Consider the following 12,638-nt stretch of genomic DNA (forward strand, 5'->3'; position numbering starts at 1 on the left):
AACAAAGATTCTCAGAAATCACTTTTCAAGATTCCTTGAATTCTTATTCAGATTCAAGATTCCTTAAAAACAATTGCTGACTGTTTCTTCTCTAGCAGAACTTCCAGATTACCAGGCAAGCTTTTGCTCTTTTCTAATCTAAGTCCTGTGTGTTTGGATAGCTGTCAATGGAACTAATGGTGGCAAATCATTTACACTTGTATAGAAAAGTTAAGAGCAGTTCTGTTCACTCATGCTAATGGTTTCAGCCTGAGTTTGAGCATTTGCTTCAAGTTTTTTAGCCAGTCACAAGTTTTTTAGCCAGTCATTTACACTCAAAATGTGTGTGTAGTGAGGTAGAGAGAAAAGAGTTTGTAAAGGCATACAAAAAGTATGACTCTTGATTGACACTCCTTTACAGGGTCCAAAAAGACCCACTTTGGCGAGCAAACTGTTTTTGGTTGCGAGTTGAGTGTCTCACTTTAGTGCATTGTCATCTCTGACATGATTTTGTGTCTTCTTTTTTTTCTGTTTTATGAAGGATGGCAACCAACATTAAGGTGCCACCTACCATGCTGGCGTGTCTGGATTATTCACGATATTATCTCATGGGTAGTATTAACATGATATCAATCTTTGATTTTTAAATATCATGGTTATTGTCAATACCAGAATATTGTGAAAACATTCATTTGAACACAACAAGGTGACTATCACACAAAGACAAACTCTTATTACTATTTTTTTTTTTTTCCAGTAAAGATGGAATTCAGTTTCCTACTGGTCCACTGCTGTTTTAATCACATGCTTTCCTTGGCTTGCCATCATAAGTGCCTGTCGAGTTAAAGGTTTAATACAAAATCTCAGGATGTCTGCTGACTTCAAGAGCTTTTGGCTCCGAATAGTAGCTGTCAGATATTTTTTAGTAGCAGTCAGGGACTTCAGGTTCCCTGTCAGAAATGGCAGTAACTTGCTGCTCCAGTAGAGCCGTGTGCCTAGAAGATTCTGACACGCTCAATAGCCATTTAAGAGGATGGAGTTGAAGCCTAATGTGAGAATGATAGGATGAAGATGGGCGGTGTCATTGTCAGATCAGAAGGTGCAGGGAAATGTGATAGACTAAGGCAATGTGATCATAGCCTTTTACGTGTGCTCGGAGTCTTGCATTGATTTGTATGTAACATCAGAGATGGAAATCGTTAAAAGCCACCAAGGTGTCTTCTGCAATCAATATGAATTCACATGGCTGCACACAGGCCCAAAGAGGAGAGATGTGAATAAAAATGAAAGCTCAAATAATAGTAATGATAATATATTATTGAATGAATGAAAAAAAAATACCATTATTAAACAAACTAAACTTATTATTAAACATGATACATAAGAATTTTCACCGGAAAATGCCATCTGAACTAGTAAGAAACATCCACGTTTGTTCTGGTTCTTACATTGCAGTAAATCACGGTGATTAAATCGAACAATTGCTTATTAATTATCATATCACGCAAAACCGTGCAAATTATACTTATTATACTTATTATACTCAAAGACATGCTCGAATCTCCCGCGGAAATCCACCAGTACCACTGGAATTAAAAACATTATTAAAAGCTTACCGCTTTGAATCGAGCTACGGCAAGCAGATAGTTTTGAACACTGGCTGGTTATGTATTTTTTCAAACATGTATTTTGGATAATTCTTAGTCCAAAAAAAGCTACGGACTACAGCTTTAAACTGTCTTAAGTGAAATGATGCATCATATTGGCTCTTATTCAATGGGCAGAGCTGTTGCATGATTTGCTATGCTGAAAACCCAGCTGGTGTGGGTGTCTCTGTATGTGTGTGTGTGTGTGTGTGTGTGTGTGTGGCTGCTGTTTACTGTTCCAAAGCATAAGAGTATGAATAGAAGTGAATGAAATATCATGTATGCCTATGTAATCCTCATCTTTCACAATGACAATGCAGCTTGAAGTTGAAGGCAATCCTTGGTCATGTTTCCATGTAAATCTATTAGCTTAAACATGCTGCCACTTTTGAGCCAAATATAATGCTTTGATGTTAACAAATCAATGTATGCTTGCTATCATTAACCAAACTGCTTACAACTAGTGATTTTACGCTCAAAAATCAATATTTTACTCTTAAAAATAAAGGTTCCATAAATCTTAAAAATAAAGGTTCCAAAATTCATCTGGTTCCCCAAAGAAACAAAACAACATTTTTCTTTAAAGAACCATTTTTGTCTTCGTGTGAAGAACATTTTAATAATCTATAGAACCTTTTTTCACTATAAATAATATTTTGGATTGGAACATTTCCATGGATGTTAAAGGTTCTTCCTGGAACCACAGGTGCCAATAAAGAGCCTTTATTTTTAAGAGTGATTTTTTTTTTTTTTTTCAAAGTTATTATTCATAGATTTTATTTTATTTTTTTATTTAAAGTTTAGCTTAGTGAGTTTAACTCAGTGTCCAATTTTTAAAAAAAAACTTGTTTGTATAAATGCAATATTACCCCAGTACACAACAAAAAAACATTGGAAAAATTTTTTTGATATTATTTTAGTATTATAGCTGCCAGTGTTAGCACTTTCTTGATTTAAACCACATAAACACAAGTCCCTGATTTTATACCTTGTCTACGTTTTTGTTTTTTGAGCGGAATTTCTCTTTGTGCTGCTTTAGCCACACTAAAGTTTGCTTGCCACTAACCCGTAGCTATCCGCCGCACAGGTGACTGACCAGCTTCTGTGGGATTTGATGTCACCTTTAGATCGGTTCAATTGAAGATGGAAACACTGGAGTCAGAGCTGACGTGTCCAATCTGCCTGGAATTGTTTGAGGACCCCCTCCTGCTGCCCTGCGCCCACAGCCTGTGCTTCAACTGCGCCCACCGCATCCTGGTCTCGCACTGCTCCAGCACCAAGCCTCTCGAGTCCATCTCCGCCTTCCAGTGCCCCACCTGCCGTTACGTCATCACGCTCAATCAGCGCGGCCTGGAGGGCCTAAAGCGCAATGTGACGCTGCAGAACATCATCGACCGCTTCCAGAAGGCCTCCGTCAGCGGGCCCAACTCCCCCAACGAGAGTCGCCGGCCTCGCCCCTACAGCGCCACGCTCGGCGGGAGCGCGAGGGGCAGCCCCGCCAGCAGCGCCATGTCCCTAGAGCGCGTCGGGTGCCAGTTCTGCGATCAGGAGCCCCCACGGGAGGCGGTCAAGACGTGCGTGACGTGCGAGGTGTCGTACTGCGACCGCTGCCTGCGGGCCACGCACCCCAATAAGAAGCCCTTCACCAGCCATCGTCTGGTGGAGCCGGTGGCGGACGCTCAGCTGCGAGGGCTGGCCTGCTTGGAGCATGAGAACGAGAAGGTGAACATGTACTGCGTGGTGGACGACCAGCTGATTTGCGCTCTCTGCAAGCTGGTGGGACGGCACCGCGAGCATCAGGTCACCTCGCTTAGTGATCGCTTTGACAAGCTTAAGGTGAGTCCAGAACTTGATTCTTAAAGCAAGACACCCTAGGTGAAATGGACCGAAAATGTAACTGATAGATATCAATATACTGATCATGCAGGGAAGTCACCTGTAGGAGAAAAATAAAACGAGCCACAAATCATGGACAATTCAATTCGTCCCCATAGTTCATAAACCATACATACAGATTCTTGAATTGTTCCCTTGGTTTAACAATCCCATCCCTAGATATCTTTAGTCTACCAACACAAGAACAGAACCAGCTCACGGTTCTGTTATCAAATCTTTTTGTATATTGTATATTGTTTTATTGTGTATAATTGAGGTTGAACACATCAGACTATCTTAACTGCATGATTAAATTATATGCTATAATTTGATAACATAAGAATCATGCGTGTCAACTGTGGTAACTGATTTCAATAGCTAACGGATTATAAATTTAGGAGTACGGACTGAAAAATTGAAGGTACATTATTTTTTTCCTTAAGTGCCTTGCCTTAAGCTGCTGTTTCTATAATGAAGTGCTACTAATCTATATGAGCAATAGATAGTGTTCTTGTTGACTGATTTTAAGGAAAAATAGTTTTTGTAAAATCTTTGTTGTCCTGCATCATGTACCATCCTTTATGCAATCCCTGTTTCGGTAAAACTTTATAATAACTACACGCTATTAATCATTTGTTAAGCATGAGTAAACCGTTTATTCATCATTTATAAAGCATCAATAGACATTAATAAGCAGTTTATAAATACAGCTATAAATGCTTTTTTTCTTGATTTATAAGCATATCTATAATGCGTTTAATTATTGTGTTTTCATGCTTTGTTAATGAGCAATTAATAATTTTCTAAATGAAGTATAGCGTTATTTACAAACCAGTAATTTAAGAGTTGTAAGTCATTCATAATATCACTTAGAAAGTGTAAGTAAATGTAGTAGTAAAGCATTTAGTAGTGGTTAGTTAACTATTTTGTGAGCTCATCTAAAGTGAGGACTATTCATGCCTTGTAAAGCATTTATACAGGAGATTTAAAGGCGCATCAATCTTCTAAACAGTAAACGGTAAAATGTAACAAACACAACACAGTGATACAAAACATAGAAATATTTAACAGCCCGCATGAATAGTCCTCACTTTAGATCACAAACCTAGTTAACTGACCACTACTAAATGCATTATAACTACCCAAATGCATGTTAATAAAGCATTTATTAACACACTAAGTAACCATCACTATATGTCTCAATAATATGAATGTACAAGTTTATTAATTTATTAGTAAGTTTATTAAGTTTATTAGTAATATGTATGAATGTGAAAGTTTATTAATCATTTACTTACATGTTCTAAGTAATCTTATGAACCACTGAAAACTATAAAAAAATGCAATTCTTCATTTAGAAATGATAAATTGATCATTACGAAAGGATGAAAATACAATTATTAAATCATAAATCATAGATATGCTTTCAAATCAAGAAGAAAGCCTTTAAAGCTGTTTTATAAACTGCTCATTAATGTCTATTAATGCTTTATGAATGATGAAGTAACTTTTTAGTCATGCTTAACTAATGGTTATTAGCGTGTTATTATAAAGTGTCATCATTGTTTTTTTGCTTGTTTTTTCATTAGATAGCTAATTTCATTTCATTAGCATCAAGCTAACCCATTCTATGCAATATGTGTCAGCCTTCAAAGTGGAGTGATTCATGCATAGTAGCAGCTAGAACTGCCCAGCTGTTCCTTTGAGCAGGACTCATTATCATATTAGATGAGTTTGCAGTCCCTAAAGCCATTCTCTGTTCGGCACTGAAACGCAATGCTGACCTTCTACAAAGAGCCTGATTGCTGAATCAGGGCTAAAATACAGAAGCTCACACAGAGCCACAGAGTTCCCAACCTGTGAATACAGTCGCGCCCCGTCAGTATAATCATTCACAGCTGCAATAGGCCAGAATTACATGATGCGTGCCTTGTTTTTTCAATGCCATCATAACTTCAGAGCAGTTCTTTATAGGTTTCCTCTAGATCAGCCTCCCATTTCCTCTATTATCCCTGCGAGGGTCGAGTTACAAGAGAAGAGCAGGTTAAGGTCACTTTTGCTATGTGTATTGAGTTCTCATGGGGTGGGTTTGTAAATATGAGCCCACATAAACGCCTTTACACCATCTCAATCTCGCTCCCATGAATAGGCCGCCATTGACTTCTGCATCAGCATTATAATAGCAGGCATAGAGGGCACATGTGATCTCCCTGTGATCTCATATCCCAGTTGACCTCTTTGTTCACACCAGCTCACACAAAGGCAATTCTGATCATTGACACATGCTCGCCCAATCTGGTTTTTGAAGAAAACGAACGAGGCTCTGCTGAAGCTACCTCGATTGTGATTGTGAAAGTTGATAGCTGAGAAAGTTGCTCTTCTTTTGTTGCTATGTCTTCTTGCAGGGAAACAGTAAAGAGGCTGGCAGTATGCAAAGGTTACAGCATCCAGATCGACATTTAATTTCCTCTAGGAATCCCGGTGGACTGAGAGGATTACCTCGGTTTGAATTACTCATTGGAATGCTGTCTCCATAATTACCTCTTGTGCTGTAGGTGTACACAATCCGCACGGTTCCTACCTGTAATGGTCTTGACGTTTTAAAAGTTGTGCTATGTGTAAAATTAGATGCCAGGTCTAAAAAGCACTTTTAATGCAAAACGTCTGGATTGGGTTTTGTATCTACATTGCAGAAGCTTATTCGAATGTTCCCCTGCTGAAGCTTTGAACCTGTCTAACTTTGAACTTCCAATCCACAACCTGAGAAAGAGAGAGAGAGAGAGAGAGAGAGTAAAGACGCCGTCACGGCTCAGGTCTTCAAACTTTTAATCTTTTTCCGGCTCAAGTAAAATGAGAAATCCTTGTTTGTACGTAAGCTTCACGGTGGATGATGATGATGATTCAAACAGTTCCACATGTTTAAATGAGCTCTCCCGTTTCCTAGTCAACATTTGCGTTGTGTTCGTGTTTTATCCCAATGAATGTTTTGTGCACATTCATGATTCCCTGCTTGTAAATCAATGTCCTTTTAACGGTGTGATCACAGCTTCATGCTAGGAAAGAGTTATTTTTCTGTGGCAACGAAAATATTCTTTATAAGAGTTGATAGACGATCAATACTGAGTGTTCGCTGGACGAACAGATTAATTGATTTTAATGTTAATTCAGCTACATCAAGTTAATTCTTTTAACTGATCCAAATATTTCTATTTAATAATTGCAATTAATTAATAATTAATTAATAATTAATAATTGTTATAATTAATTATTTATATTTCCCTTTGAGCTAATTTGCTACATGCTCGTGCCCTAAAAAAAATGATTTTGTCTGTAGGGGCTGTTACACAACACTGTTTTCAACTAAAAACATAAAACTGTTTATGCATTTTGGCCATTCATTTACGTACACCGCAAGGGCATTTTGGGTGCCTGAAAACGTAAACTTTTGAAAACGGTCTGTTTAAAAAACAAAAAACCCGAATCTCTGAAGACGATGCCATCATGCACTTGAGTTTTATGTGTTCAGTCTATAGTGTTTCCTCGCTATCTAATGGCTTGGCAGAATAATATAGCGTTTTTAGTCTTTTTCAGGTTTTGACAATGATGTCTGTATGCAGAGAACTCAAAGGGATAACTGATCCATTTTAAGCATATTGTTGTTGTGTAAATGTACTCTAATAATACGTGGTTTTGGTAACATAAGTGGTTTTGGTAAATAATTAATTATTTAATTAAAATAAATTAAGTGATTTCATTTGAGCTCCTGCACCTTGTGTTTAGGGTGACATTGATTTTGAATCATACATGAAAATGAAATAGGTAGTTCTTATATATTTAAAAAAAAAAAAAAAAAACATCATGGATATTAGTGTTGCTAATGGTTCCAAAATTCCAATAGTCTGTCCCAATACCATTAAAAAATGAGCTATATTTCATAAAAAATTCGACACCAGAGGCAAAACTTTTAAATTAAGTACTTGCTGATCACTGTCAGTCATCACAGTTTCTGATTCAATTGTGCATTTAAATTCGGTTGTCAACCCAGAAACTTTGCAGTGTAGTTAACAGCATGAAAAACTAAACTTGTATTCAGATTGTGAATGGGAAATAAACAGAAAGCAAGAGAAGAGCCTCCCTTTATAATCATTAAGGCTGTCTTTTACCTACTTCCTTTTTTTACTATATTAATATTTTAAGTTGTTCAAATAAAAAATAAATGTAACACTTAATGCTATTTAAAATAAACACTCTTCAAATATTATGAAAAAGTATCCACAAAAATATTAATCAACACAAATGTTTTATGTGTTTTACTACATCGAGAGTTATAAGAAATGTTTCTTGAGCACCAAATCAGGATCTGAAGGATCATGTGACACTCAAGACTGGAGTTATGATGTAATAATGGAGTAATAATACATTTTAAAACATATACAAATAGAAAACGGTTATTTTTCACAATGTTTATCATTTTACTGTATTTTACTGTATATAAATGTAGCCTTGAAGAGCAGACTTTAAAGAGAAAAAAAACATAAAATAATGTTATAACTGCAAACTTTTCAAAGGTAGTGTATAAAAATATGTTTGATAATTGGGTTTTCAGTGTTGATCCTCTCATGCTTTGTTACAGGCAGCTAATTGATTGAAGAGCAGGTACTTCAGTCATGGCGTTCAACTTTGTGTGCACTATTTCAAGGAGCTAATGAGCTGCCATTCATTTATAACCTCATCAACACCTCTTCACACAGTCTCCACTTCTAAACAGCAGTAGAAATGAGCCAAGACAAATATTATGTTTAGGCGTGCCCTGTCCACTGCACTCAGCATGTGCCTTCCATCCTTCTATTGATCTCACCCGTCTCCTGCGTTTGAACGTGACTTACATGAGTAACACTGGATGGTGGGGCCTTTAAAGCATGACAGCAGTCTCACAAACACTCAGGGATTAGGTTTTACAGAGCCAAAACACAAAATATGAAAAAAAAAGTGGCGATTAAAGGCTTAATTTCTATTTCGGAAAAGTTGCAAGTCGCAGCAGTCAGCTTTGATTAAAGTTCCACCCGGTTTGGCGTTTGGGCCTCTTACTCTAAGCTCCTTAGGGAAGCCGTCTATCTTCTCGCAGATATATGAGCCCAGCTCAGCAGACACCAGCTCGCCCAATTCTTCTGCATTCAGTGAGCCATCAGTAGGCCTCCAGGGTCATGACAGTTTTGAAAGCCAAAAGACCAAGTCAGCTGAAAAGGTGCTTGATATGACCTGGGCTTTCCTTCCACCTCAGCCTTAGCCAGATTTCCATACTGCAGCCATATTGGCCTGGTTTTGCCTATCCTTGCCCAAGGTGTTTAGAAGAGATAATGCATTAGGTAATATAGCATGGAATGGCATGAATCTACGAATTATGGAAATACTCCTCATTGAGGGTAATGAAAGGTACAGATTTTCTGTGCACTTACACCCATATCCAGTGGATAAATGCGTGTAATTGTGTGTGAGTGTGTGTATATATTAGGGCTGTCAGTTAAACGCGTTATTAACGATGTTAATGGAAACCCATTTTAGCGGCGCCATTTTTTTTGTTGCACGATTAACAGTCTTTTTATCCTAGGAAACTTTTTCGTTTTGTTCACATGCTTTTGCAACAGGACGCGGTATGCACGGCGCTGCGCTCTGAAACCCATTCATTTCAATGGCTTGTGCCGCGCGATAACGTTTTGTTGCCAGTTCGCACACACTTGTTTGGGCTTGCGAGCCGGCCAAATAGTTGGTTAACATTACGTTTTGAGATTTTTCGCGAGATGCCGAAATGGATGCCAATAAGATTCTGAATGGAAAGTTTACTTTTAAAAAGTTGCCAAATGGTTTCATTGACAAGACCAAAGTGATTTGTGTGTTTTGTCGTTGTGAACTGAGCTATCGTCATAGCAGCTATCATCCAGTCTGAAATACCACTTGATTGCAAACACACACACACCCAGATGATGCGAATTCGTCAATATATTTTATAGATATTGCCCCGTCGTCAATATCAGGACCTTGTCAGTATTTCTTTCACCTTTTTATTGATAGACAGTGTTACATTGTGTGAGAGATTATTTGCTCCAAATGAGAATGTTAGTGTGAATTAGAACATAGTATATGCCAATGTTGTTTTCAATAAAAACATTTGCACAAAGGAAGCCGATCAAGAGACATTTAGAATAGATAGAGTGTGTGATTAATCGTGAGTTAACTATGACATTCATGCGATTAATCGCGATTAAACATTTCAATCGTTTGACAGCACTTTATATATATATATATATATATATATATATAAAGTAACTTTTAGCTGGAAAAGTTGTGTAAAAGCGGCTAATTTACTGTCATGCTACTGAAAAGCACAGTTTAAGCCCTAACTCTGGTAATAGTCTATTAAAATAAAATGTGTTTAATGGTTTTTACTGCTATTATTGCTTTTTGGATCATGTCTCTTTTCTTTTTTCTCTCCCATCTGTATGGAAGCGTGCCAGTTGTTTGCAGCTGCGTGAGAACAGAGTGAAGCAAGAGTGCTGGTTGTTTCTGTATGTAGGCGTTCCGAGACATTCTTTGCGGCTTTTTTTTCTCTCTCCTGTGTAAGCTTGCACATACCTGGCACATGATTGCGTGCAAAAATGACCACGTGTGTGTAATGCATGGTGCAAGCTGTGAAGAGATATACTAGTGACAGGTTATCAGAGGTGAGTATAGAGGCTCGTTATTAAACGGCCTTGAACCTTTGGCTCTCCATGCACAATTAATGCTGAGAGGAACTGAAAAGCTTTTAAGAGCAGTGAAGTGGAGTCATCAGCCTTACAATGTGATCCACCCTTCTCTCTCCTCTTTGGTCTCCAAGTTCAGGAGTTCCTTGCGTGCGGGGGGGATAATGTGGTGTTTCTTTGCTTTGTGCGGTGGTGTGAAGTGCAAAGCACCACATATATCATCTTCCAGCTGCATACATGATGGACAATATCAGTAATGCACAGAGAGTGGGATTAAAAGCTGTACTGGCTCTGGTTTTAAGAGATTATTCCACTCAGTCTTGCTCCTCTTTGAAATGGGATTTATGTATTAGTAATTCATGATTCTTTTGCAAATATCATGTTCTACCTTTATTTCTCATTTGGTCTGTCAAAGTTATTTGCGCAAGCTGTTTTGCTTTGTAATGCCGTTTGCTCGGTTCACCCCAAAATGAACTGTTTTTCAGAACCTATATGACTTACATTTTTCACGTTCAAAAGTTTGATGCCTTGGTTGGTCACTACATGTAATTACTTTAAATTGTAAAAGAATCATTAAAAAGGACACAAAAGTGTCAAATAAGTATACTGTATTCCAAGCCTTCTAAAGCTGTACAATAGCTTTTTGTGACAAAATTTATGAACAAATTCTTTTATTTTTCTTCTGAGTTAGATCTTGTTTTAAGAATCCGCTGGTTCAATTCACAAAAACGATCTGAATGATTCATTCAGGAATCAGACCGATCCGGTTCTTGAGTTCAGTCATTGTTGATCTTTTTCTCTAAAGAGTACTTTAAATATAGTGAATGTATCTATGTTTTAATTTGTCAAGTTATGATGAAGATGACGAGGCGAGGCGTGTCTCCAGATCTTAAGGAGGATAACATTTATTAAGTAAAACAAATAACAATTTCCAACAAGAGAAACAAAAACACCAGCCCAAGAACTGATAGAACTAAGGCCAATACACAAGATAATCAACAGAATACAAAACAGGTGTGATATAATCAAAGAGCCAATTAGTCATTATGACAACCAATGAAAACATACTGAGTAACCATAACAGGAAATAATGAAGACAAACTAAAAGTCCTTGAAAATGAAATAACAACCGAATGTGATTGTGATTTATTATTATTTTTTAGAAATGAACCTTCCAAATGAATCGATTCATTTTATTATTCCTCAAATATAGCTTAACTATAAAGCTTAGTTGTTTAGTTATTTTAAAAAAGAAAGCTATGTAGCATTTTTTTTTTTTACACTAGATCACTACATGTTGGAAAAGGTAGGCTAGCTTGTTAAAATAAAAGCTATTCTGTTTTAAAAGCACCTGATCTACTGTTAAGAGTTATAAAGAGTTATATATGTGGAAATAGCAACCAGGCCATTCTTAAAAACTTTTCCTTTTGTGTTACAAAGAAGAAAGAGAGTTTGGAATTTTCACTCAGCCTTTTGATTTGTTTTCTCTCACTGATCCTCTACCGCAGACCTCACTGTGGTTTTCAACCAGAATTGGTTTTGTTCGAGCTTTGATGTGGTGGCATTTATCTGCATTCCTCCATCAACAGTTTTCAGGATCTAGTGTGGTTCCTAATACACTCTTTACTGTGTGCTGCGTGGCTTGTGGTCGATTGTGAACAAATATGCTTTGCCTTTCCATCTTCTCCGGACATGTTTTCAAAGATCAAAAATCGTTTAATTGCTCCGCATCCACTTCCATCCGAACTATTCTGATCCAGCAGTTTAAAACTGAGGTGGCATGGGTCATCCATTATCTCTGTTAGGCATGCTTGGAGCTTTTCCACCAAGAGTTGGAATGTCAGAAGACAGTTCAAGGTAGGAATTTCCTCTCCATCAGGAAAGGCTTTGGTCGCTCCAGCTCATCCTGCATGACTGAAGCATGTTGTCCAACAGCCAAGAATGCTGCCTGTCCTAGGAGAAAACAAGATTGGAGGGTGTGACCACAAGCACGTCTGCATTGATTCTGAAACCTGGAATACCGAACCAGCTCTTCCTGCCCTGGGACACTCATTGACTATGACAAGACCCCCCTCCACCTATTCTTCCCCTTCGGCTTATCTCTACTGCTGCCAATGACTTGAAGAGACAGACAGCTTGGATCTTATCACAGACCTATGAAGGTCACTGTGAACATCTGACAAGATGCAACAAACTTAATGATTTAATGTTTCTTAAAATAAGTCTCGAATGCTCACTTTTTTACCAAAAATATTTGAATATATTCTAAAATGTAATTTATTCATATGATGGTAAAACTGAATTTTGAAATCAATCTGGGTCAAACTGGGAATTAAGGCTAAATCGATATGCAATTTCATTCTCACTATTGTTATACATTTAATATAAGCAGATGGAA

The 12,638-nt window shown here is 37.5% G+C and overlaps 1 protein-coding gene across 6 annotated transcripts in view; it reads left to right on the top strand.

Annotated features, from left to right (window-relative positions):
* The window catches only part of mid2 (midline 2), a 160,154-nt gene that overhangs the window by 85,552 nt on the left and 61,964 nt on the right, over positions 1-12,638 (top strand). For 3 of the 6 annotated variants that reach the window (XM_039648684.2, XM_039648683.2, XM_089134822.1), the window contains one exon: positions 2,753-3,461. In XM_039648684.2, the coding sequence (XP_039504618.1) occupies positions 2,769-3,461 (693 nt within the window). In that variant the 5' untranslated portion in view covers positions 2,753-2,768. Of the gene's footprint in view, positions 1-2,712; positions 3,462-12,638 lie in introns of those variants that run through there. The other 3 variants (XM_039648682.2, XM_039648681.2, XM_089134824.1) reach the window with 2 other exon arrangements.

Source organism: Pimephales promelas, chromosome 9 (assembly GCF_988280905.1).
Source record: "Pimephales promelas chromosome 9, fPimPro1.hap1.1, whole genome shotgun sequence".
Taxonomy (NCBI): Eukaryota; Metazoa; Chordata; class Actinopteri; order Cypriniformes; family Leuciscidae; genus Pimephales; species Pimephales promelas.